This window comes from Electrophorus electricus, chromosome 14, assembly GCF_041902795.1.
Source record: "Electrophorus electricus isolate QZ-2024a chromosome 14, ASM4190279v1, whole genome shotgun sequence".
Lineage (NCBI taxonomy): Eukaryota > Metazoa > Chordata > Actinopteri > Gymnotiformes > Gymnotidae > Electrophorus > Electrophorus electricus.
Window position 1 is genome coordinate 14792064 of NC_137510.1, and position 23115 is coordinate 14815178.

The 23115-nt window shown below is 39.9% G+C and overlaps 1 protein-coding gene and 1 long non-coding RNA gene across 3 annotated transcripts; both read left to right on the forward strand.

The window, feature by feature from the left end:
• The first annotated feature begins 4221 nt into the window (after positions 1 to 4221).
• eny2 (ENY2 transcription and export complex 2 subunit) lies at positions 4222 to 5938 on the forward strand. 2 transcript variants are annotated; one of them, XM_027024279.3, is made up of 5 exons: positions 4222 to 4323; positions 4762 to 4837; positions 4939 to 5009; positions 5476 to 5550; positions 5694 to 5938. In XM_027024279.3, the coding sequence occupies exons 2-5, from the start codon at positions 4770 to 4772 to the stop codon at positions 5765 to 5767; spliced, it is 288 nt and encodes a 95-aa protein (XP_026880080.1). In that variant the 5' UTR covers positions 4222 to 4323; positions 4762 to 4769; the 3' UTR covers positions 5768 to 5938. The 2 variants fall into 2 exon arrangements, with proteins under 2 accessions (XP_026880080.1, XP_026880081.1); XM_027024280.2 differs by having other exon boundaries at positions 4255 to 4388.
• Positions 5939 to 7557: 1619 nt separating this feature from the next.
• On the forward strand, positions 7558 to 19515 carry LOC145651207 (uncharacterized). Its single transcript, XR_014117010.1, has 3 exons — positions 7558 to 7611; positions 14748 to 14838; positions 17672 to 19515. It is a non-coding gene; the product is annotated as an uncharacterized LOC145651207 (long non-coding RNA).
• The last annotated feature ends 3600 nt before the right edge of the window (positions 19516 to 23115 follow it).

Genomic DNA, 23115 nt, shown 5'->3' on the forward strand with positions numbered 1-23115 from the left:
GTTGATGAGTTAGTTGATGTACTCCTGGATAATTTTAACTTGAAAATTTGACTGTCATGGATGTTCTTGTAACAGTAAAACCCAAGAAAACTTTGAGCAAACAGAAAGCACCATGCTGAAACAAAATGATGGGAAGAACTCTGAAAAGAGACAAAGACTTTAGTGTTAATTCTGAGGTAGGCAGGGATAGACAGTTGCACTTCTCTAAGATTATTAACAGGAACAGCAACAACAACTGCGTGCTGTTCGTCATGGTTGATAGTTTCCATGGAGAAATGTAATGAATTTGCAATTTTTTAGTGAAAAAAACAAAACTATTAGACTGACCATCAACACCACACAGACAAACTATGAATCTATGCCATTTCTACAGCTACCTAGAAAAAACTTGATTATTATGTAACAATTTAATACAATAACCAAAATACTCTAGAGAATAAACAGTGCAGCATAATATATCATCGACATGTCTCGACACACCACCATCTGAATTTTTTAAGACTATTTTCAACTCTGTAGCAACGGCCTTGCAGAAAATGGTTCACTACTATCAGGCATTTTCCCAAAGTCACTAAAACAGCTGCTATTAAGCCACTCTCAAAAAAAGTGAACTCTGGATGCTTCTCCGTTAAACAACTGACCTGTCTGTCTTTTCTAGCTAAGATCAGTTCTGGTTTTACTTGATCGTAGTTTGGCATTTGACACTGTAGATCATACAATAACCCTGGACAGGTTAGAAAATTGGGCAGGACATTCCAGAACAGCCCTTAATTGGTTCATGTCTTATTTAGAAGGCCGGAGTTACTTTGTCACTATTGGCAGCTGTGACAGTGGCTATGACATGGGATTCCCCAGCGATCATCCTCTGACCTTTTCTCTTTAATCTCTACATGCTGCCTTTGGGAACAATTCTACAGAACAGCATTATGACAGTTACACAGATGACACACAGATTTGTCTGGCTTTCTCACCAGATGATTACAGCTCAATATACTCACTGTGTCAATGTCTGGATCACATAAATAATTGAATAAGCCAACAATTCCTACAATTAATAAGGTCAAAACAGAGACTATTGTGTTTGGCAACAAGAAGAAGACAATTTGCCTTAATAAACACCTCAATTCTCTGGCTCTAAAAACCAAAAACCATGTTAGAAATCCTTGATGTTCTAATAGAATTCAGATCTCCCTTTCAAAGTCATCGCGAAAGCGGCCTTCCATCATGTCAAAAATATAGCCGCAATTAAAGGCCTGGTATCCCAGCAAGCTCTAGAGAAGCTCATCCACACTTTTATCTCCAGTAGTGTGAAGTATTGTAACTTCTTTTAGTATTGTCTTCTAACTGGACTGAGCAAAAATACCAGCTAAAGCTACAGCTACAGCTCATTCAGAATGCTGCTGCTAGAGTTTTAAACTAGGACTAAAAGAACAGCGCCTATGACTCTAGTTTTAACATTTTTACACTGGCTTCTGGATAGTTACAAAATAGAGTTTAAAGTGCTGCTACTAGTCTACAAATCACTGAATGGTTTTGGCCAAGAATACATCTCAGATATGTTTTAAAGAATATAAACCGAGTAGGTCTCTCAGATCCAGGTCAGCTAATCAAGCCCAGAGCATTTAGCTGTTTTGCTGCATTTAACTGGAACAAACAGCCGGAAGATCTTAGCTGTGCTTAAATCTAGAAATTTTAAATCCAGGTTAAATCCATTTTTCTCTTTTCATGTATCTGTGACTGAGCTCTAAAACGTGTACTCTATTTTTAATGCACTTTACTATGAGTAAGCTAATTTTATTACCTTTATTGTAATATCAGTTTGTTGTCTTATGTTATCTTTTATAAACAATGTTTTCATTTTGCCTTTATTCTGTTTTATATTTTTATACTTTCTTTTAATTATGCTTTTGTACTCATGTAAAAACTGATATGATCTCCGTGATTGGGAGAAGATGGATATTCTCTCAGGGACTGAGAGATGACTGTGTTACTTTAGCTGTTTGTTGCTGTTTATGATTGTGAGAACACTGTTATCATCTCATGGATTAAGAGAAGTCTGTGTTATCCTGAAGACTGTGTTATCCTCTCATGGATTAAAGAAGATTTTGTTGATAGGACTATTTCAGGGATTGAATGAATGCTTTTATTTATGCATAGAAATGTTTTAATTTCTATTCATTTTGAACATATTTTTGTTTTATTTCTATTCTGCTACATCTGTTTCTATTTATTTTCTCATTTGTAAAGCATTTTGAATGACTGCAATGTATTAAAGGTGCTATATAAATAAACTTGCCTGGCCTTGCCTTTTGCAGAAGTGTGTGGCATTGAGACTGACATTTTCTTGGGTGTCGTTTTCTGTTACACCTTGGTTTTAACACAAAGGCACATGCCAAATTCATTCCAAATGGTTCTAGTGAAGCTTCCATTAGTGCCTCAGCAGCTGTAATGCCAGGCTGATTCAGACATCAGCCTGTGTGGGAGAGACAATGTGACTCAACATGTTCCACTCTAGAACAAACCGTCCACCACAAGCATCTTCTGGAAAGAGCACAATATGGAGGGTGTTAATGGTTCAACTGACGTCTAAAACATTTTTATAATAATTGAAGATGTAAATATGGGCATTCTAACTACAACTATTAAGAATCAGATTTGACTAAGAATCAGATTTGCAAGGACTTCCATTAGGGCTGTACACTTATTTGTGACTGTCTTCTATAATACATTTGCCAAAATCTGAAAATAATATGTTGGACATTGTTATGTCCATCACATCCAAACAAGCATTATTAATTAAATTTTCACAGGAAAAAAAAAATCATCTGACAAGGAAAGAAATAGGTCAATAGTTTTCTGAATGGCAGCACTTGGGTACTTTAGAGTGAAGATAACAGACTAAGGGTAGGTAGCATAAGCACTGCCCTGTCCCTCTGAAGAGACAATCACATGCTTAGGGCAATCTGTGGCTACAGAACAGTGAGGCTGCAGAAAATTTAAACAATACGTTTTCCAGATTACGTTATTTTGGTAGCACTTTTTATTGCCTTATGCTGTGTTATTTCTCTCTATGCATAAATGAAAATTCAGATTTTTCCCAGTTTTCATAACAAATAAATATAAATTAATGGATAACACACCTAGAAATTGCCTCTGTATGAGCTGTGGAACATCAGGACATTTTAGACATGATAGCACAATAGTGAGTTAATAGACTAAAGCTGGAGTAGAGTTCATAAAAGTAGAGTAGAGTTGACTAGAGTTGTAGATGTCACATGTAATGCTTTAAATATAGAACTTTGCATGTAGACGATTCTAAATAATGCAGTGCTTAGGAAAAGAGGAAAAAACAGTGCTGGTCAATGTGTACACCAAGTATTTCAGAGTCTCGCAGTTCCTCATGAATTTTGGCTCCATTTCTCCTCTCAGCATGCCTGCACAAAGCAATCATGGACTGCAGAACACAGAATACCTATCTCAGGTGTGCTGGAAGCTGCCGTGCAGAACAATGTAGGGGTATGCAAGGTCTGGATTAGCCTGTTTAATTTTCATCTTTAACTTCAGAATTTTGATTAAAATAGTTTGCAGTTTATTTGAACAGAAAAGTAAATTAACTTATTTTGTGGCAACAGAGCTAGACTTCATTGAAGAGCCTTCCCCGTTTATTTATCCGTTAAGGCAATACTGCCATCGTGTGGGGATATTAAGCCATTTACTGTTACAATCTGTGACGCTTGAAAATGAAAAATCAAATTATTCTGAACAATCGGTGAAATAAACTGATATGGCTAACCAAGACTAGAATCGACCAGTATAACAGTTCCAGGTAATGTTATACGCTGTTTGCATATATCACCTATTACGAGTGATGCATGCACCTATTTCGAGTGATACATGTAGATCTGGCATAGAAGGTTTCTAACTTACTTTACTATGAAAACATACTTGTGTACAAAACCACATACTATATACTATATACATGCTACAAATTATGTTGCCATTATATGAGCATTTACTGTTAGTGCAAGACCTAAAAAAATCAACTTATTTTGGGTACTCTAAATGAAATAATGTGTGACACATGAGGTGTAATCTTTGCGGGATCAAACAAGTATATAAATCCGAATGGTGAATTATTTCGCTATATTATTTAGTATGTTAGTATAGCTACGATTTTTGATAAAGTATGCAATTAATGCACGGGGGAACCTACGTGGAAGGAACCTTTCTTGTCTGCTTGTTTCAGGGAGTGTACAAAACGGAGTAGGAATCCTCTGGAATCTTTTTAATGAAAACATTATGCTAATGTTTGAAACCTCTTTGGTAAATTGTACAATTATCCAGTGTAGCTAGTTAGCTACCTAGATGTATCTTACAACACTAGTTCTGTGCGTTCTGCTTTTGCTTTGGTTTCACGTGTTTGTATTGTGCTGTAAATAACTGGGCAGTTAACATGAAACATGGCTAGCTGGTGTTGCCTGACTTAGCTAAGCTAACAGCTAGCTAGATTGTTAACTTAGTTAGCTAGTACTCTAAATTATTAGAGTATTATTGTTAACAAACTTCTAACCAAAATTTAGAGCTGAGCAAACTTAAACCTGCAAACTTGATAGACTGGATTGTTCATCATCGTCTCTCGCTTAGCTAGCTAGCTATTAGCTAGTAAATAAAATAAAAGACATGCTTGTCTAAGATAGCAATCTAGCTAAGATGCCAATGGCTTAGTTTCTGCAATTACTAACACGAGACTATTTCCAACAGGTCAAGTGATGAATAAAGAGTTACAGATGAGGGCCACAATTAACCAGAAGTTAATTGAGATGGGTGAAAGGGAGCGGTAAGTACTTATAATAGTTAAACTAACTAGTTAGTCGATAGCTAGCTACAGATGAACCAGAAAGATATTTTCTCATTTCATTTATTTAACCTACGTTACAGGCTGAAGGAATTACTCAGAGCTAAACTTATTGAGTGTGGATGGAGAGATCAGTTAAAAGCACACTGTAAAGGTAAGGACAGAATCGCCAGCTCAGAGCCAGGAAAAATGCCAAGAACAAATGATGTCCGGAGTGGATAATTCATAGAACATCGTTCGTGTATCCAGCAATTTAAATTCAAATGTTACGACATGAGCGACTTCTGGTTATCTCCGGCTGTATAGCCTAGTACAATACTAGGCGAACTACTCGTTTGGCGTGTATCGGGGTATGCTAGATTTGCCTTACTAGCACACACGATTTTCTTGTAGTTGGTTTTGCAATTTTTTTTTTTGTAAGCTCCTAGTGTATAGAAACTCAAGGCAAACAATAACATTATTTACTTACAATCAAGAAATCATATACATGACACAAGTTCAAAATGTAACATTCCAATGTATAGCGGAAGACTATTTATAGGTGCCAGTTTTATAGTTGTTAGAATACAGACTGTTATGTACATTAAAGAGAAGTGCTCAGAGCAACGTCTGTTTTACAGAAGTCATCAAAGAAAAGGGGATTGAGAATGTTACTGTAGAAGACTTGGTTGCTGGAGTTACACCTAAAGGAAGAGGTAGGCTTCTGCTTTTCCATTCCTGAAATGTATCAATAAGAGAGAAACCTATTTTTTGGAAGAATAGAGAGGCATACATTTAATAAAACAAATATGAAATGAAATGAGCAGATGATCAGAGTAATGCTTTTACTGTTTCTCAGCCCTAGTCCCTGACAGTGTGAAGAAAGAACTTCTGCAGAGAATAAGAGCCTTTCTAGCCCAGCATTCTACATGATGAATGAGATGTAATGCATGACCCTATGCCAACTGAAATGCCACCATATTAGATGTGAATTGTTTTGGTTGTTTTTTTATCTGATTGTATATTGTCTCTAAGGAAATGCAAGCAAATCAATTGAATTATTTTGTTTTTGCAACAATAAAGTTTGCTTATGTTTGTACTTAACCACTTTACACAGTGAAATGTTTTATGGGGGGGGGGGGGGGGGTGCTATGTTTGTAAATTCACTATCATCCAGTTACAGCATTTGTAACTGTAACCAGAAACTTTCAGAAGTGCTTTGTTGTTAGCAAGAGCCCTGGACAATGCAGAAAATACATATAAGTAACAGGATTTCTTTTTGAAATAATATATATGTTAAGTGGAAAACTGGTAATCAATCGGGTGCCTTTAAAGTGCTTATGGATTAGCTAAAGTGCTTCTGAACGTGGGACTTTATTACGGCTATACAAAGGAAACGTCTCAGCTGTAAGGGCAGGTAGTGGGAATTAATTCCATAACCAAGATTCGAGTGGAGAAAATGTGAACCTCAAAATGAATACATTAACGCCAAAAAGTATGTAAATATAAATATGTTTCATTACATTTCTCGTGTTCCCCTTGTACACGCAATGGTTATTAAACATTTGTTGCGAGGCCCGTCGTCGGAATCCTTTTTGGTGAAATACAACCACACTTTAGAGCATTTCGCTTTAGGCATTTAACTATGTGTAAGGTACCATCTACCGGCTAAGATTTGGCGTTTGCTGCCAAAGCAAATTTGATGTTAACTATCTATGGCATTGTGACATGCTTCTGTTACCTCTAATGTCCGTTTCACAGAACCAGAGGGCAAATATTTCAATACAACTCAGACTTTTAAAGACATTTATGAGTAAATGACAAAGCACTTTTGTAAGTCGTTCTGGATAAGAGCGTCTGCTAAATTCCGTAAATGTAAAGGAGTATTTCTGCTAAAAATCAGATTTACATTATTTTCCCCTTACCCAGATGCGGTTGATCGGTCAATAAAGGTTGGGAATATCTATTTTGCTTCTTTAGAACAAAAGTTGCAAAGTGCTAGTATTGGTAACAAACTAACAAAAATTAACAGCAACCCACAGGGCCTTTGTAAATACATGCCCACAAACCTCTCAACCTGCTCAAACTGTATCCAGGTCTTAAAGATATAACAGACTGGTCAATTTGTGAGCTATAACAGTGAGTGAAACAGTGACTCGAATACGGGCTGACCAGGCTGCGAGAAGTTTGTAGACATGTATATCTTACTTACAAAGGGTGTAACGGTTGCTGTTAACTTTTAATGTTAGCAGCTAACTAAGCAAAAATTGGACTCCAAACAAGTAAGCCAATTGACTCCATTTGGGGTAAGTGAAAAATCAAGTAGATTTAATTTTCCACATAACTTTCCATTACATAGTACATGAGGTGTGAATGATTTAGAGTGAGCAAGAGTGAGTTGCAGTAGTCCAATCTTGAAGTTACCAGGGCCAATCCTTCCAAGGTACAGAACAAAACTAAATGCACAAGTTATGCTAGTAACATGACAACATGAACAGAGAATGGCATGATAGTCCATTGTACAGGACCACACCTTCTCAAAAGATGTTCAGATAATGGTGTGGGAAAGTTTTACCAGGATCTGTCATCCATGATGAGATGTCAGCTAGTCATTTCTCGTTTGCAATATTAACTAGTGTTCTGAGGGAGGATTTGTTCAGTGTCTTAGTGGTAATAGTGGTACAAGCCATTTAAGAGTATTACCTCTTCTAGATAGTCGGTATACAGAGAAAAAAGAAGAGGCACAAGGACTGTAGAAACCCTGGAGTCTGTTCTAGGTAAGGAGAGACAACTGAATGTTAACAGCATGTTGCAGAGTTTTTTTTTTTTAGAGAGGAAACGAAGGAGATACCATTCAATAGTTGCTGAAGTCAGAGGGTTGAGAGTAGTGCCCCACTCCTACTGAAGGCCACTGGCACATGACCCAGTGTCATAGAGCTGTTTATTATAGATGTGATGGGGGGGGGGGGGGGGGGGGTTCCTCTGAAGGGATGGGGTCAAGCAGACATTAGGTGATCAGTGAATTCATAGTTAGAAAGTTAAGAGTTAGAATTTCACATTTGTTTTGACTCGACACTGAGGACACTCATCATGTTCACCTGCTCTATTGCAGTCGTATGTTAGCTTTTATTAGCTTGCCCAGGGGTGTTCAACCCTTCTCCTAGAACTCTTGTACAGGGTTAAAACTGAAAGGAAGAGCTTCATGAGTAGCAGTCGGTTCCCCTCTACTAGATACTTGGCTCTGCTCAGTAGTAGATCTCCTGCAGTAGGACTAGGCCATAAATTAGCCCTGTACAGCTTAAATGGTTGACCACATGGCTTCTTATGACATCTGAGTAGGAAGTAACCTAACTGTTCACCTGGCTACTGTAGAACAGAAAGGCATTTTCCAATCATCATTACTTTGCATTATCATAGTATATTTGCTTCATCTACAGCAATTAGATGGAATTCATTCATTATTTATTTATATAAATTATACTATAGTAATAAATGGGTTGACAGTACTTCTATTCCTTTGCAGCAGCAATGACCTAGAATTTTCTCTTTTTTCTTTTTGATTGATTTTATTATTTGATATCTTGATAGTTCACTGAAAGCATAGGCTTACATACTATTACTCCAAATTCCAATCATGCTGTTGATAAAGAATAGTGTCTGAAATGTGTTCCCTTTTATTGTGTAACAAAAAGAAAGGTTGTATATGAAATTCAGAAGACCAATGAGAGTAGGCTTTGCTTCAGGTAGATTTCATGATAGATTTCATAACCGAGTTTCTGATTGGTCAGGACCCCTTATTACTCGTTTTGCGTGGCTTAAACCTGATTTACAAAATAGGAATTTTTTAAAGGACACACACTATAAGTTTCAGTTAACTGTTCTAAAAATATATTAGGATGAATGGAGAACTGACTACGATTTGACAGCACCAAGGACTGAAATGAAGGAGGCAGAGGGGAAATGCTGTTCATGACAGGTTTTGCTTTTCAGCCTTTTTTTTTGCTTTTGCATGTTTGTTTGTTTGTTTGTTAACTGTGAGGCTTTTGTTTGCAATTATTTGTAACAATTACAAATGTTCCCCTGTATCAATACCCATAGATAGGGTTTTTGTTTTGCACAATGACTACCATAAATAACATTGAAATGAAGGCTAATATTTAAGTCTGATTTCAGTCTAAATATGCTGAAATACACATGCTGTTTAAAATTTTAGGCAAAAAAATATTAAGTCACTTTAAAATACAACAACAAACTCTACAAGATGTGCAGCATGGGTTTTGAGCCTATAGTTTATAGGCTCTTTCTTTCTCTGCATGTCAGAGAGGAGGAAAATTTGGCAAGACACTTTCTCAGGTCTGAGAAGTTTAAAATATATATTTACACCCTGTTGTGACTCCTGGGAACTGTTTTCCACCAGCTAATGAGGCTCTGGAGCAAGGTTTGCTCTGTTATTTCTGGCATGCTCCAGCAGGTCTCACAGAATCTCTCTCTCTCTCTCTCTCTCTCTCTCTCTCTCTCTCTCTCTCTCTCTCTCTCTCTCTCTCTCTCTCTCTCTCTCTCTCTCTCTCAGTAGCTAAGTGCAAATAACAAATAAGAGGAAATACATCATCCCTTTTAATTTACAAGCCAAGCGGAGGTCTGCCAAAGTTAACACAAGGCAATCTTAGGTAATGATCAGCAAATGTGTATTAAGTTTCATTGAGCATGACTTCACATTCCTCTTCACATTAGTCTAATATACCGCTATCTTAACTCTGCTACAGCTATGGAGGCTTACTGAAGAAGTACAGATTTGTTTTTATGGAAAGTGCTTTCTCTGAAATAAATGAAGTTGGAGGGTTTGTGTAGCTGTCTGGGGTTTCCACACCTTAAGGCCATGCTCTCACCTTGTGACCCACACCATCCTCTAATCACTAATAGTTCTCAGTTCCTCTATAAAGGAGTCATACTTTCCACTGCTTTATAGATGCTGTGTGTACTACAGTCAATATAATCTGCACGGGTGGCGTTTGCACCTTCATGACTCAACTGAGACTGTCGTTTACTCAATCTCCAACTTTTCAATGAGCTGTTTTTTAAGTGTGAAACCTACAGGGCAGCTCAAAGTCAGCAATCTGCCGGAGAGGCCCATGCAGCACCCAGAAGAAACCCAAGCCAGACATTGGTTATACTGTTGCTGATGCTAAGGCACTTGCTGTCTTGTTCCTCGGCTCGCCTTAATTTGCAGTTCCTCCCTTTGAAGTGCGGCATACATTTATATTTCCTGTCTTGGAGGCCTGAGCTGCGGACCCTCCCAGCGCTTACCCACGGATGCTGCAATCGGATAGCGCGTGTTTCTTTGGGAGCTGTTCTCAGGGCCCTCCACTGATGATAGAAAACACAAGCGGTGAGGGATTTGCGCAGCGCACGAGGCTGCAGAGAGGCCCCCGAGCGGCCCAGACTCCGCCGCGGGGGCTTCTGGCACACCCTGGCAGCAGAATGGTTTCAGTTAAGAATTTCAGTAATCACTTTTAGGAGTGTAATATATAGCTGACCTTTGGCAGCGACACACGACCCCCTGCTCCCCTAGCGATTTGATCAAAGGAAGTGGCAGTGGCTGTGCAAACAGCGCTATCAGTGAGCTCCAGCGGATTTACTGCCTGCTTCTTCTCTCTTGTCTCGGCGGAGTCATGCGCTGATATGGACAGAGTGCGGGGTTTCATCTTACAGGATCTCGCCCTCTCCACCTGGATTTTACAGCCCTGATCACAGCCAGAGCCCCCGTCAGCCTGTGTAGTCCACCACTCTCCAGCACAAAACGACCCAGCAGCTCAGAACTCATGGCCACTAAACGGCCCACAAACTTCACTCGCATGCCCATATCCCCAGCTGCTGGAGCTGAGCACATCTCAGAGCAGTGAGAGAGGAGCAGTAAGAGGGGTTTGGGCTCCAGCCGAGGGGGAGATGCTGCAGAGGAGAGTGGGAAAAAAGCAGAATATAGTTAATCATGTCTAAAGGGCGCAGCGGCAGGAGGGAGGGAGAGTGCATGACCCACGTATCACAGCAACTGCTGGGGCCAAAAGATGGTATGGAATCAGGTGTTATGCAAGCCATTCAAACCAAAATGAACTATACTCAGCACATGAATAAGCAATAGATTATTAAGACTTAATGTCAAGACTTTATGTCAATCGGCCACTTATGTTCCTATGTGTTATGTACAACCATGTGTTGAGAACATGGTGGGTAATCAAGGAAATCACCCACTGTACATTTAATCTAATCTCAAATTCACTGTTAGAAATTAAGAAATGTAGATGAACATGAGACTAACAAATGAAACTGGATGGATACTGAAGATGGCACAAAGGAAATAACATCAGGTATCATCTTACTCTGGCATATTATGGCCAAAAATCATAATCTGTCTGCTGTTTTATGACAATATCTAATTTTAAATCCCTACACAATTCGTCAATCTTTTTTAAGGTTCATACCTGGAAATGTATAACTACTAAAATAATACTGTACCACACACCCTTATCTTTTAGTGAAGCAAAATATTTATATGCATCATGTAAGTCACTTGCTAAAATCCTTTTCATATATATTCATGTACAAAGGCAATAATGAAAGGAACCATGAAGGAAAGAACAGGATTAAAGCAGCAGCAAATGTAATAATCCAGAGTGTATGTGAACAGCCCTTTTCACAGCCCATCATAATTCCTAGCAAAAATATACAGTGTTTTATGGATCCCCAAACCACCATGACTTTCAAATGAATTATATCCACGCAGTTCAAAACATCAGTAGGGAACAAGAAAAGATTTGCCAGTCAAACACTGTCAACCTTTCCTCTGACTGTGGGAAAATGTTTCTCCTCTTTGATTCAGCATGCATGGCTGTTTTCAAGATGTTAGTGCACTATTTAGACAGTCTAAAACGTACAACCATGTTATATATTCATTAGCTATAGCAAAGACCAACCACCTGGTGGCAGGATAACACCAAAATGTCTGAGAGTTCTATTGCTCTTTCAAATTCCCCCATCAACAGGCTCTAAACTGCATTAATTGGACATGAGCTAATTTGCCTGATTATTGGATTGGTCATTTTGGGAGACTGGATGATGGAGGCCTGCTCTGAACTCCAGTGATTATGCTCAGATTTGTGCATCAGACTAGTCAAATGCCCTTGAGGCCAGTCATTCTACTAAGGTTGTGTAGATGATAAATGAAAAATAAAAGCGCTCGTCTCCACGTGCTTATTGGATAGCATGACTGGGAATGCTTTTTTGACTCATTTGATTACAATCTGTGCCGTGTCATTAAAAGTCCACAGGATGTCCTGTGTTTTTATGAGCGTCTTAGTCAAACTAAAGGGGGAGAGAAGAGAACTGCTTCCTGATCCTACCATGAGAGAGTAAGCTCGAGTTATGACCGTCCTGGTAAACAGCAGGAAAAAAGTAACACAAATAAGTGCCCAGGAAAAGACTGCAGTTTTCTTTCTTTCCCATCCGAAGGGCTGCCTGAGCACAATCAGCTCCTTATGGGAAACCTCAGCATTGGCAGGTTAACCAAATGATAATAGTGGATTAGGGTTCTGTACTACTGCCAAGGTCAGTTAAATTATGAGTTCTCCTTTACAGAACTTAGCACAGGTGTGCTGTTGTTGGTAAACTTTCTAGCCAAGAGGGAAGGGGCTGCATTGTGTCCTCATATACCCCTATATCACTGCTCAACTGATAAGATTGCAGTGCTTAGCTAGTAAGATGGAGTAAAGGTACATACAATAAACTGCTTATGGAAGTGTGAGTACTTTACTACTTCGCATGAAGTCATTAGAGCTCTGTGATATTCCTGGTATCAGAACACACAGGATGTCATTACCGTAACGCAGCAGGAACATGGCTAGTTTGGTTCATATACATCTGGCATGCAGTAAGAGTGATTCACCTTGCTCTTCCATGAACTCTTTGGACCCAATTAATACACTTCACTTCACAGCTGTGAGAGAGCATGTCGTCAGCCAAGGAAAATAATAAAGCATGATATATTACATGCGACGCACAAAAGACCAATTCTTGTGTTTGCTCATTCCAGCTCAAATCAATTCCACTGACCTGGCCACAAGCCACTTTACTAGCCCTTTGCTTCCTTTACTCCCAACCTGACATCTGGCAGCCACAAGGTGAGCTAGGATCCCCAGTACGGCCCTTTCCTGAAGACAACTTCCTCCTGCAGGCCAGGTAGTGAAGGGTGTGCTAAGGATGGCCCACGCCTCCAGCCCGTGTGTTTGCTGCTGCCTGTGGCAGGAAGCCGTGGGATCAGCTGAGACTTGTGGCCAGGCTGGCTGTGGGCCCCCGCCATCAGATAGGGCTGACCTGCCCACTCGCCCCCACCCACACCACATTCCTGCCAGACTCCCAAAGCACGGCAGTGCTGATCAGGACACTATGCAGTACAGTTACCCCAATACTCCACCCTGCCAACTGACATACACACACGCACTCTTTACCTCAGCCGAATGCTGCTTGTTCATTTTTTTAATACATTTATTCATGACGAACAGCCAATTAAAATAAATTATATTAATTGTTTTATCTCTTGTTTATGTTGTTTAAGTTCATACCAACATACACCTGATACTCAAATGCATGATTACACACATTAACACATAATGCATACACACACACACACACACACACACACACACACCCTTTTCCTATAGATCGACATCACAGCGATTCAAACACAGCTGTCAAAACTCCTACATCTCCAGCATGGCAGAGGCATGACAGGCCGGGGTGAGAAGAACCAAGAAGAATGAGCCCAGCATGCAAGCACACGCACACACACACACATACACACACACACACACACACACACACACACACACACACACACACACACACACACACACGATTCCAGTGCTGTATCATAGACAATGTGCAATGTGAAATTGCTCCCTGGGATCTTAGTGTAGGCGTGGGATCCACCTTGCAGGGGCCTCTCTCCCCACCATCTAGTCACGTCCAGCACAAGCACACACAGCTCCGGGCCCGGGATCCACCCTGCTCCACACACGTGCGGCTGGGCCACATATGCACTGCCATATGCGCATACATATTCCAAAGCAGGTTGAGTTCAGCAGACTCAAAATCAGAGAGCCCTTTGCACTGACTGATGTATGCTAAAGGAAATTGCCATGCTAACCATTAAAGATACGAGTTCTATATTTTTCATTTTTCACAATATATATTTTTTTTGCTATTTCCCAGTGGTGTCCACCTAATAGCCTCATGTAACATGCCATAACTAATGCCATTATTACATATTAATTTTAATTGTTTTATCACACTTTCTACTTTACTTTTAACCCAGAAAAATGCAGTGTATTTATAGTTACATATTCAAATGTGCAGCTCAGATGTGTACAATTGGCAACATTTGAAATGTGTAAAAATTACAGACATCCCTTAAAATAATTCTTCTATAAACTTAGATAAAGTTAATGAAAAAAACTCTCACTAAAGAATGTGCTTCAAGCACTTCTCTTTTGGAAAAATAAGCCCTTCATGCTGGCCCATACGTACCTGTTTTATGTTTGTGTTATGGTTGCATATCATGCTCTGTTAATGAGGGAGTCATGTTTTGTATTAGGTTTGCCATTATACATACTGTTGTGGAATATATTGATAACACTTGGACCTTGCTACCATTTCCAGTCAGTCACAGGGGATCTACACTGCAGATTCCAGCAAGTGCATGCATATTGCACAACACTGACTCTCCTTTTATTATTCCATACTGTAAACCTCTCAAAAATTATTACACACTTCTTTTGGTCTGTAGCAAAGTTCCTATCTGCAAGAAACTCCTTTTTGCGAGTAAATACCTGAAGTCACACTTTCCTTCTCTTTTGTTGTGCAGTGGCTGATGTGGCCCTTAACCCTGCTCCATCCCATTCTCTTAAATGAGGCACGAGGAATGCACTGGATGCCTCCGATTTACCACTGTGCAGGTGAGTGACACTGAGCCAGGGATTGGAGCACTTGCTTACTTCTCCGTATCGGAGCCACAGGAACATACTTTAGTCAAGCACTACGGTCACATTGCAACCAACGCCAAAGCCTTTTACACAAATCTAAACCCTGTTAAAGTAAATTTCAGCATAATACTTAGAGATTTAGCAAAACGTTCTAGATTATAGTTGGCTAATGGTTTGATGTTCTCCCTTGACTGTACTGGATGGCATCCACTTAAGAAAAATGTGCTTTTCTCATGTTAGCCATGCTACAAGGAAATGGTGTGGTTTCACATTTTCAAGATTGTTATGGAGATCTTCAGTTTCCCCACCACATTAAGTGGTTGTGGTGCACACACAGGCCCTCTGAGACCATAGAAACATACACAGTGGTTTAACGCTGGGCACATGCCAAGATAAATGGCTGCTTCAGGTGAAAACAAACCTTGGCCAGAACTGCTTTTTGTGTGGGAGAGTTTTGCTTTCTAAAGCAGCCTTACTCAAGTACAGGTCTTCATCTTCTCAGTGCTTGAACATGCTCTGACCTCGTGAATTTATCAACATGAGGAATTAATGTTGAAATGCCAGCCTGCAAATTAAACAGTTTCACAGGTGTTTTAGGATTTAAGGTGGATGACCTCTTCAAAGCCATTAGGCTTTGTGTCCATGCTCTATTTGTGACAGAGGAAAAACTTACTGAGGATTTGTAAAGCACTACTTAATGGGAAAAAAACAAATGGAAATTTTCACATATCTTCTGGTCCACCCCCAAGTTTAAGGTCATCCCTACTGGCGATCACCTACAACTGACCATAACTGGTGTAATACCACCGTAAAAGTTTTGGCTATACTCCATAAAGCAGTCATAAATCCTGGGGAGGGAAATTCACTCTGCTATTTCACAGGGTCATTTCCCTGTGTGCAGTTTCTTATTCAAATCTTCACATTTATGAGAACCCAAAGCACATTAAAGTAAAGTTCTAAGGTAAATCACCTTATTATTTCTAATCATCACTCCAAATAGTGCATTTCCACTGAAAAACAAAAAAGCTAAATTCTGTAATATTGATTAAAAACATAAATCATAACATAAACATGTGGTGACAATACAATTTACACCTTTAATTAGGATTTTTTTTAATAACCATATAGGGAACAACCTATAACTTTTTAAATTCAGTTCTATCAATAATTAATATTTACTGAGGGAGATGACACTGCCTCATGGTGTAATCCAGGGGTTTCCTGCCTGTTTGTGCTGCTATCAGGTTCTCAACCAGCCTTAAACTTATCACCTGTGGCACACCTGAGGGGGCATAGGTGAAAGGGGTTAAATGGATTCAATTAAGAGAGAACAATTGGTTTAGTCACACAATTAAAAGCTCAGGCTTACTGAATGCAAAAAGACCCTGAAGGACCACTGCCAAGGATCCCAAACATTCAGCCAATTTGGCCTGCCCAACCCCCTGCAGACCAGAGGAACACCAACTGGGTGGGAGCTGGACTGCCCCGCTCTGCTCCTCCACAACTGATGACCTGGCGTACCTGTCAGTTTCCCAGACGTTGAGAGGGAGCTGTATGGCCACACTGTGACTTCATGCTACAGAAATCGTATCATTTGAAACTTTAGCTTCCTCCAGCAAGGGCAATAATCAGTGAATCTGTCAACACCTGCTCATACACACAATGACTCTAGCAAAACATTATGTGAAATATTGCTCAAGAAATGCACGACACTGCTGGATGCCATTTTCTTTATCATAAGGGTAGAATTTTCATGGGGTGCCATGTATCTTCTGGCTGGGATATTATTCTTAAAACATTGCCACCTCCACTTTGTGAACTCTATTCTCAAGCTAAATTGTACAGAGCACTGAAATGGTGAATGGAAGGGATGAAAGGTGTAGGAACTGTATCAAAGAGTCAATGTTAGAAAGCTAGTCAGCACTTCACTCACTTTGTACTGAGTCCCTCACTGAATGGTCTTTTAATCATCTAAGATCCATGTAACTGTATGTATATCATATATTGTTAGATTAACAGATGAATTATTAATTAAATCACATAATTTAGCAAAATCTCTGTCAAATGTAAAAAAGTGAATTAGGACAGTAACATGGTAAGACAGGCCAGTCCTGTGTTACTAATAACAATACACAGATTTTCTACACCATGCTTTATTCACAGAGTTTTAAGGTTTGCATGACATTTTTAACATTCACAGGTGGAGCCGATTAAAGTTTGATTTGGCAAATTTTTGTACTGCCAAGAGTAAGAAAGACCTAACATAAAGCAGTATCAACATATACAGAGATATACTTTCACTGGTCTCCTAAGAGTTATGTAGAGCTAAATAGCCCAATAATCCAGCTATGTGTGCCCAAATTATTTCACAGTGAATAAACATGGACAAAATCTCATGTTTTATGTCTTTCTGTTTGTTAAATAATTGCAAATAGTTCAGAGCAATTGGTGTTTTGTTTGTAGGTTTGCATAATTATGCTTTCATTTGTACCTAAATATTGAACACATTAACTTTTCAGTCCTTGTGCTTGTTTTATTATCTGTAAGGCATCACACAACACAGTGAGCCACTGTCATGTAAATAAAAGTGCAATAGAATTCATATGCCATTTATTAGTTCAGCATGTATGTATATTAATATTTAGGCTTAAGAAGTATTGCAAAAGGTCACAAGTGTTTGTTATATTCTAAGATACTACGCCTTGTCAACCTGAGCTCTTAGGGCCATTCTCTGGTTTTGTCATGCATTCCAATCTTCCCCATGCTAATTAATCCATCTCTTTCTTTTTCCTTCTTTCCAATCCAGGCCCAGATATACATATAACAAAATATTATATCCATTGGGATCTTGCTGCCGTCAGAACAAAAATGTCAATCACCACAAAACTTTTGCACCTGGAGTGTAGCAACACTTATGAGTCTCCACATGACCTGATCCCTGAAGTTTCCCTTAACTAGGCCTAATTGTTTCCAGTTGTAATTAAAATAACTAAGACCACTTCTTTCTGTGTAAAGAGAATAACCTCTCGTCTCTCAGGCAGGCTTGTGTAAATACACTCCACCTGGTTGGAGGAGCACCTTTCAAAGGAATCACAGCATTCATAAAATGCAGACAGGGCATAAGGTACCCCCATGTGATGGTGACCAGTGGCCACTGGCGTGTGTGGGTCTGTGCTTCGCCCTGGCTCCATGCCCTGTCTGTCTTTCCCAGCTATCCGATTAAGCATGATGGATTTTTTTCATTCAGCGCCTGTGTTGTTCCGCGTCCCACGCTGGAGACGCATCGTCAGGTCTTTCAACACCTCACCTTTCCTTCGGGCTCCAGCGCAGACCTCTTCCTCCAGGGTGCATTAGACAATCTACTGAAAAAAGCGAGATTGGCCTTTTTCTCTGGAAGGTCATGTTGAGCACTTTATTGTCACGTAACACTGTTGTTCTTTTGGAACTTGGAAAAGTCACGGTTCGAATTAAGCTGGGGGTTACAATGTGTGTATTATGCAAGGCAGAAACTATGCTTTAGCTGGTGAGCAAACTGCACTACTGTTACAAACAAAGCAACTGTTTTATTCATAGACAGGATCATAATACAACAGCATAAGCTGAATCACACCTCATTCAAATCCACAAATCCAAAGAGACCATGTTTATTCTGAGATTGTGCCTTGACTGCAAAATCCACATTTAACATCAGCTGTATGAAATATTTTTTTATGATGCATTATTATTCCTAATAGCATCGCTATACAAAACTGCACTCAACACTTGCGCTTTCTGTTGCTGTTGCTGTCGTTTTTGGCGAATATACAACTAGCCACCTATATACAAGCAGCCATCTATTTCATAAGCAAAAGTAAAGTACAGAAAGGTCAGGCCTATAGGGGGCAGTGTTTGCTCTCAACAGTTCACTCACAGGTGAGCCTCTGGGTCACTGCAATGGCCACATACTTTCCACACTCACTCCTGCTCAATTACAGTTCCCCTCTCGGCCTTCTCCTGCCCTAACATTGCTATAATAGTCACTACATAGGAGGGCACTAAAGTATTTAGAAACACTGAACTTCAACCAGGCCAAGAGGCATTTGAAAGACACTAATGTAAAGGGGCTGAGTCCTAACATAAACAACATTTATCACATGAAAGTTCAGGCGGGCCCATTAGGCTGACCTGAAGACAGGGTGCTCCTGCCTTGGTGCGCTAATGGCCTACTGCTTCTCTGCAACGCACCGCATCCACACTGCACAGCCCAGACTCCTCACTCGCCTTAGCACAGAAATCCACGTGGACACTCTCTCCTCTTTTTCTCTATCTTTTTGTCTTCTATTCTTTCCCAGTTATAAACGTAGGATTGTCCAGATTCCATATTATGATCAAACTGACATTCTGTGTGTTAATTGTTTCTGCTAACTTCCCTTTACTAAATTAATGAATTCTGTAATCCTGCTTGTATAAAACCTTTTTGGATAACTCTATTCCGGACTGTTGCCATATGTTATTTTTTTCACATTTGTCTTGTTTGTTTTTGCATGGAATCTGGATTAATCTGTAGACATTTCACAGTAGCTGTTAAATGCTTCATGGAGAACACACATACTGTCATTCTGATATATACGTAAGTCAAACTAGATAAGAGCGTCTGCTAATTAATGTAAATGCTAATATAATGTAAGTGTTAGTATACAGTCAGTTCTATAGTAAAAAATCATTAAACATTTTCTTTTTTGAGTATTCTCTTATATAATTCGCATTAGTGACTACACCTTATTTTCAAAGAAAATTTATGTTTCTTTGTTTTTATTGATGCTTTTTAAAAAAGGTGACTGTAAAACAGGTAGTAAAAAGTAGTTAATTATTGTTTATCACAATTTCACTCACACACTGAAATGTGATAGAAATATACTTATTGTGGAGAGTAATTTTTAAAGATTTAGGACACAACAGCAAGTGAATCTGGCTGATTAAAAGTCTTAACAAACAAGTGTGTGTGCACGCAAACACACTACCACACATGCACATCCACACACACACACACACACACACACACACACACACGCAACAGTGTTACTAAAGAGAACAAACAGTCAATGTTAATCAAACATAATAGAGGGAAATGTGAGCTAATGAGGTTTTCGCCTGCTTTTTAATTGGCTTTTTTCTGTTGGTGCAGGAATTTTTTCCACATCAGCAGAGATCACAGAGAGAGAGAAAGAGAGAGAGCGAGAGAGCGAGAGAGAAACAAGAGAAAGAGAGGATTAAAAAAAATCTATCTGATAGAGGTGAGATCATGTTTCCCAGTGGAGACATTTGCAGGCGAAAAGAATGAAACAAGTGGTGAGAGGGAGCAGTTTGAGATTTTGCACAGCATAAAACATGCCTGCCTTTTCTGACACGCAAACAGTCATGATAATTAGAACAGTACAGAAGAGTAATATCATAAATCACTATTTACACACATTTCAGCCATATGTGCACTTAATGGACTCCTTGTTCCTTTTGCATGTCTCTCACATCTTATTGCTTTGTTTTCTTCTCACCTCTCACTTTATTTTGGCCTCTTTTGCATTCTTTATTACCTGTTCCCTGGCTCGCAAAGACTCAGTGCCCTAAAGGGCAGGAAACTCCTTGTGTGCGTTTGGGAGTGAGCGACGCACTCTTACATGGGATTTGCAGAGGCCATGAGCCGCTTGGCTTAAAGCCTGCAGTACCACCCAGTGAGCCCTTCATTGGCCGGCCACATCAGAGATTAAAGGTGAACACCAGGGCAAATCAGTTTTCAAGTCAGAAACACTGATCATCAGCTCTCCACAGTTTCAGTTCTCTGCAGAGAACACACAGGCACACACACACACACACACACACACTCATCCAAACCACCTCCTTCTTCCTCTGTACAGGGTCATGGCCTCACCACAAGCAAAGGAATGAGAGGATGCATGACTTCAAAAGCCATTACTGATCACTCTAAATGAAGATTGGCCACGCAAGCTTACTTCTTTACTCTCTCTCTGCTTCTCTGCCTCTCCTCCAAGCACGCACACATACACAGGCCTGCATGCACTAACACAACACATAACCGCACACTCCAGAATTTGGCTTTGCAACTTTATGAGGAAAAGATGTCATAACCTCAACCAGGCACAAGTTCACATCCATTCTTTTTGTAACACTCGAATTGTACAGGACACAATACAGCTTCAGGCAACATAGGTGCTCACAAGGTCTGTTGATAAAAAGGGGAAATGTTTTACAGACACTTGTAAAAAGCAGGTTCCTTGTATAATACGATGTACTTATAAATGTACTTTAGATTTAGAGGACATTGGGAACAGGCTAATACCTGTAACTCATCCCACCTAATCACAGTGCTGAGTGACCTCAGAAGCATTTGCCTTTTGGCCTACTCCCAAAAGAAATAGAAGGAGGGCATTTTATTTTAGATACATTTTTATACATGTTCAGCTTGAAATTTTGTGCTTTTAAAGTTTACTGCAAGATGAATTGGTGCACAGACCATTTCTAACATTTTGGTTTGCAAGGCGCCCCCTATTTATAAATCGTCCATTTAAAATGAGGCCTTTTAAAATAGGCAGTAAAACAGCACTGATGGCAGCACTGTCGCCCCCACCTCCACAGCGGGAATGCTGATTTAGACTCCCAAATGAAGCTGGTTGCAGATCTGCTCTAGGCCTGCCGACTCAGAATAGCAGTCCAGCTTAAGACTGCTGTTAGGCTTCTGAATCAGTGTCACCTGCTTTAGAATGAAACACCACGTTCTCACTCTTTCATTTTTCGCTCCACGCAGAGACGTTTACTGTGTGCCTGTGGGTGTGTGGTGGTGGGGTGTAACAAAGTTCCATAATTCACATACCGAATCATTTCTTTATGCTGTGACATTTTTACAACAGTTGTGCAACTGTATTACTGCAGCTGCCGCTCACATGCATTCTGGTCCATTAGGAAGGACTGGTAGGGTTAAAGGACAGCTTGTGTTATGGCAAAGGAGGAGAGTGAGCCAGACTGGGAGCATGAAGGCCAGATTAGTAGCCAAGCCTGCACTTACCACACAGTGGCTGTTATACTGACCTAATCAAGCACTGGGTCATTCTGATCAGCCCCTGAGAGAGGGAGAGGGAGAGGGAGAGAGAGAGACTACCTCTTTATCTCTGATTAAATTCAGAGGAACTACATGGTAGCAGGCATACACCCATACTCCTACCCTCTTTTCTACACTTCATTCCACCGGAATCATTGATTGTTAGTAAACACAAATGAAATGCTAACATCAAGCTTGGGCTTCCTCCCTTTCTAATCCATGACAGCCCCCACTCAGCCCAGAGCTCCAGAACCCCCTCCCCATCGCTCTGTGGAGATGAGCCACTCAGATAAGCTGAGCTGGAATTCCTGTCTGGGGGTTCTTGGGAGTGACCTGGGTGGCACAGAGACTGAATGAGACTCACTCAGCACTAACCTCAATAATGCTCTCTACGCCATCTCTTTCTACATCCAAGTCTACGCCATCTCTTCCTGCCTTTTGTTTTGTTTTGTTTGCTTATTTATTTGGTTGTTTTTGCAACTTTCTCAGTTTTCTTCCTAATGCCTTAACTCTGCAAGGGTTCAAATGATACCAAAAGAAATTGAACAGTTCACCCCAAACATCAATGTAGCAAAAACCTGACTGTGTGGATGAACCAAGGCATCAAGAAAAAGGTCATATTTATCAATAATGCATGAATGAGAATAGCTTTAAAGTAACATGACAAATTCCTGCTTCTTAGAAACATTACAATGGACTGTACACAGATCACTTTGTCAGTCATATTTATTCACAATACAGCACAGCATTGTTAGAAAGAGCACTGGGAAATGTACTCTGAAACATCTCCAACATGAGCACACAAATGTCCATAGACATGCGCACACACACACACACTCACGCACACACACGCTTTTGGCACAGTTTATCCTTTTTAGAGTTATGTTGCTGTGTTGCAAACACTGTGGATTTCAGAATTTGGAATAAACAAGCAGTCATGATAAAAATCCTATCTTTGCCAAATGAGGGTTATGTAGAGTGTTCTTCAGAGAGAGAGACACACAGAGGGAGAGAGAGAGAGAGAGAGAGAGAGAGAAATTTGCTGTGGTCTTCACAACCACATGGCCACTGTGCCCCAAGAGAAGGTCATTAGGAAGTGAAACGTTGAGTGCTTGACATCTCGCTTTGTTCACGAGTGAGCAGCCCGACACAAATGCCAT

Bases quoted from the DNA above. Each gene is read 5' to 3' on its own strand.
- eny2 (XM_027024279.3), top strand. From the start codon at position 4,770: ATGAATAAAGAGTTACAGATGAGGGCCACAATTAACCAGAAGTTAATT. The intron at 4,838-4,938 runs GTAAGTACTTAT...CCTACGTTACAG, and splicing joins GAGATGGGTGAAAGGGAGCG to GCTGAAGGAATTACTCAGAG. The intron at 5,010-5,475 runs GTAAGGACAGAA...TCTGTTTTACAG, and splicing joins GTTAAAAGCACACTGTAAAG to AAGTCATCAAAGAAAAGGGG.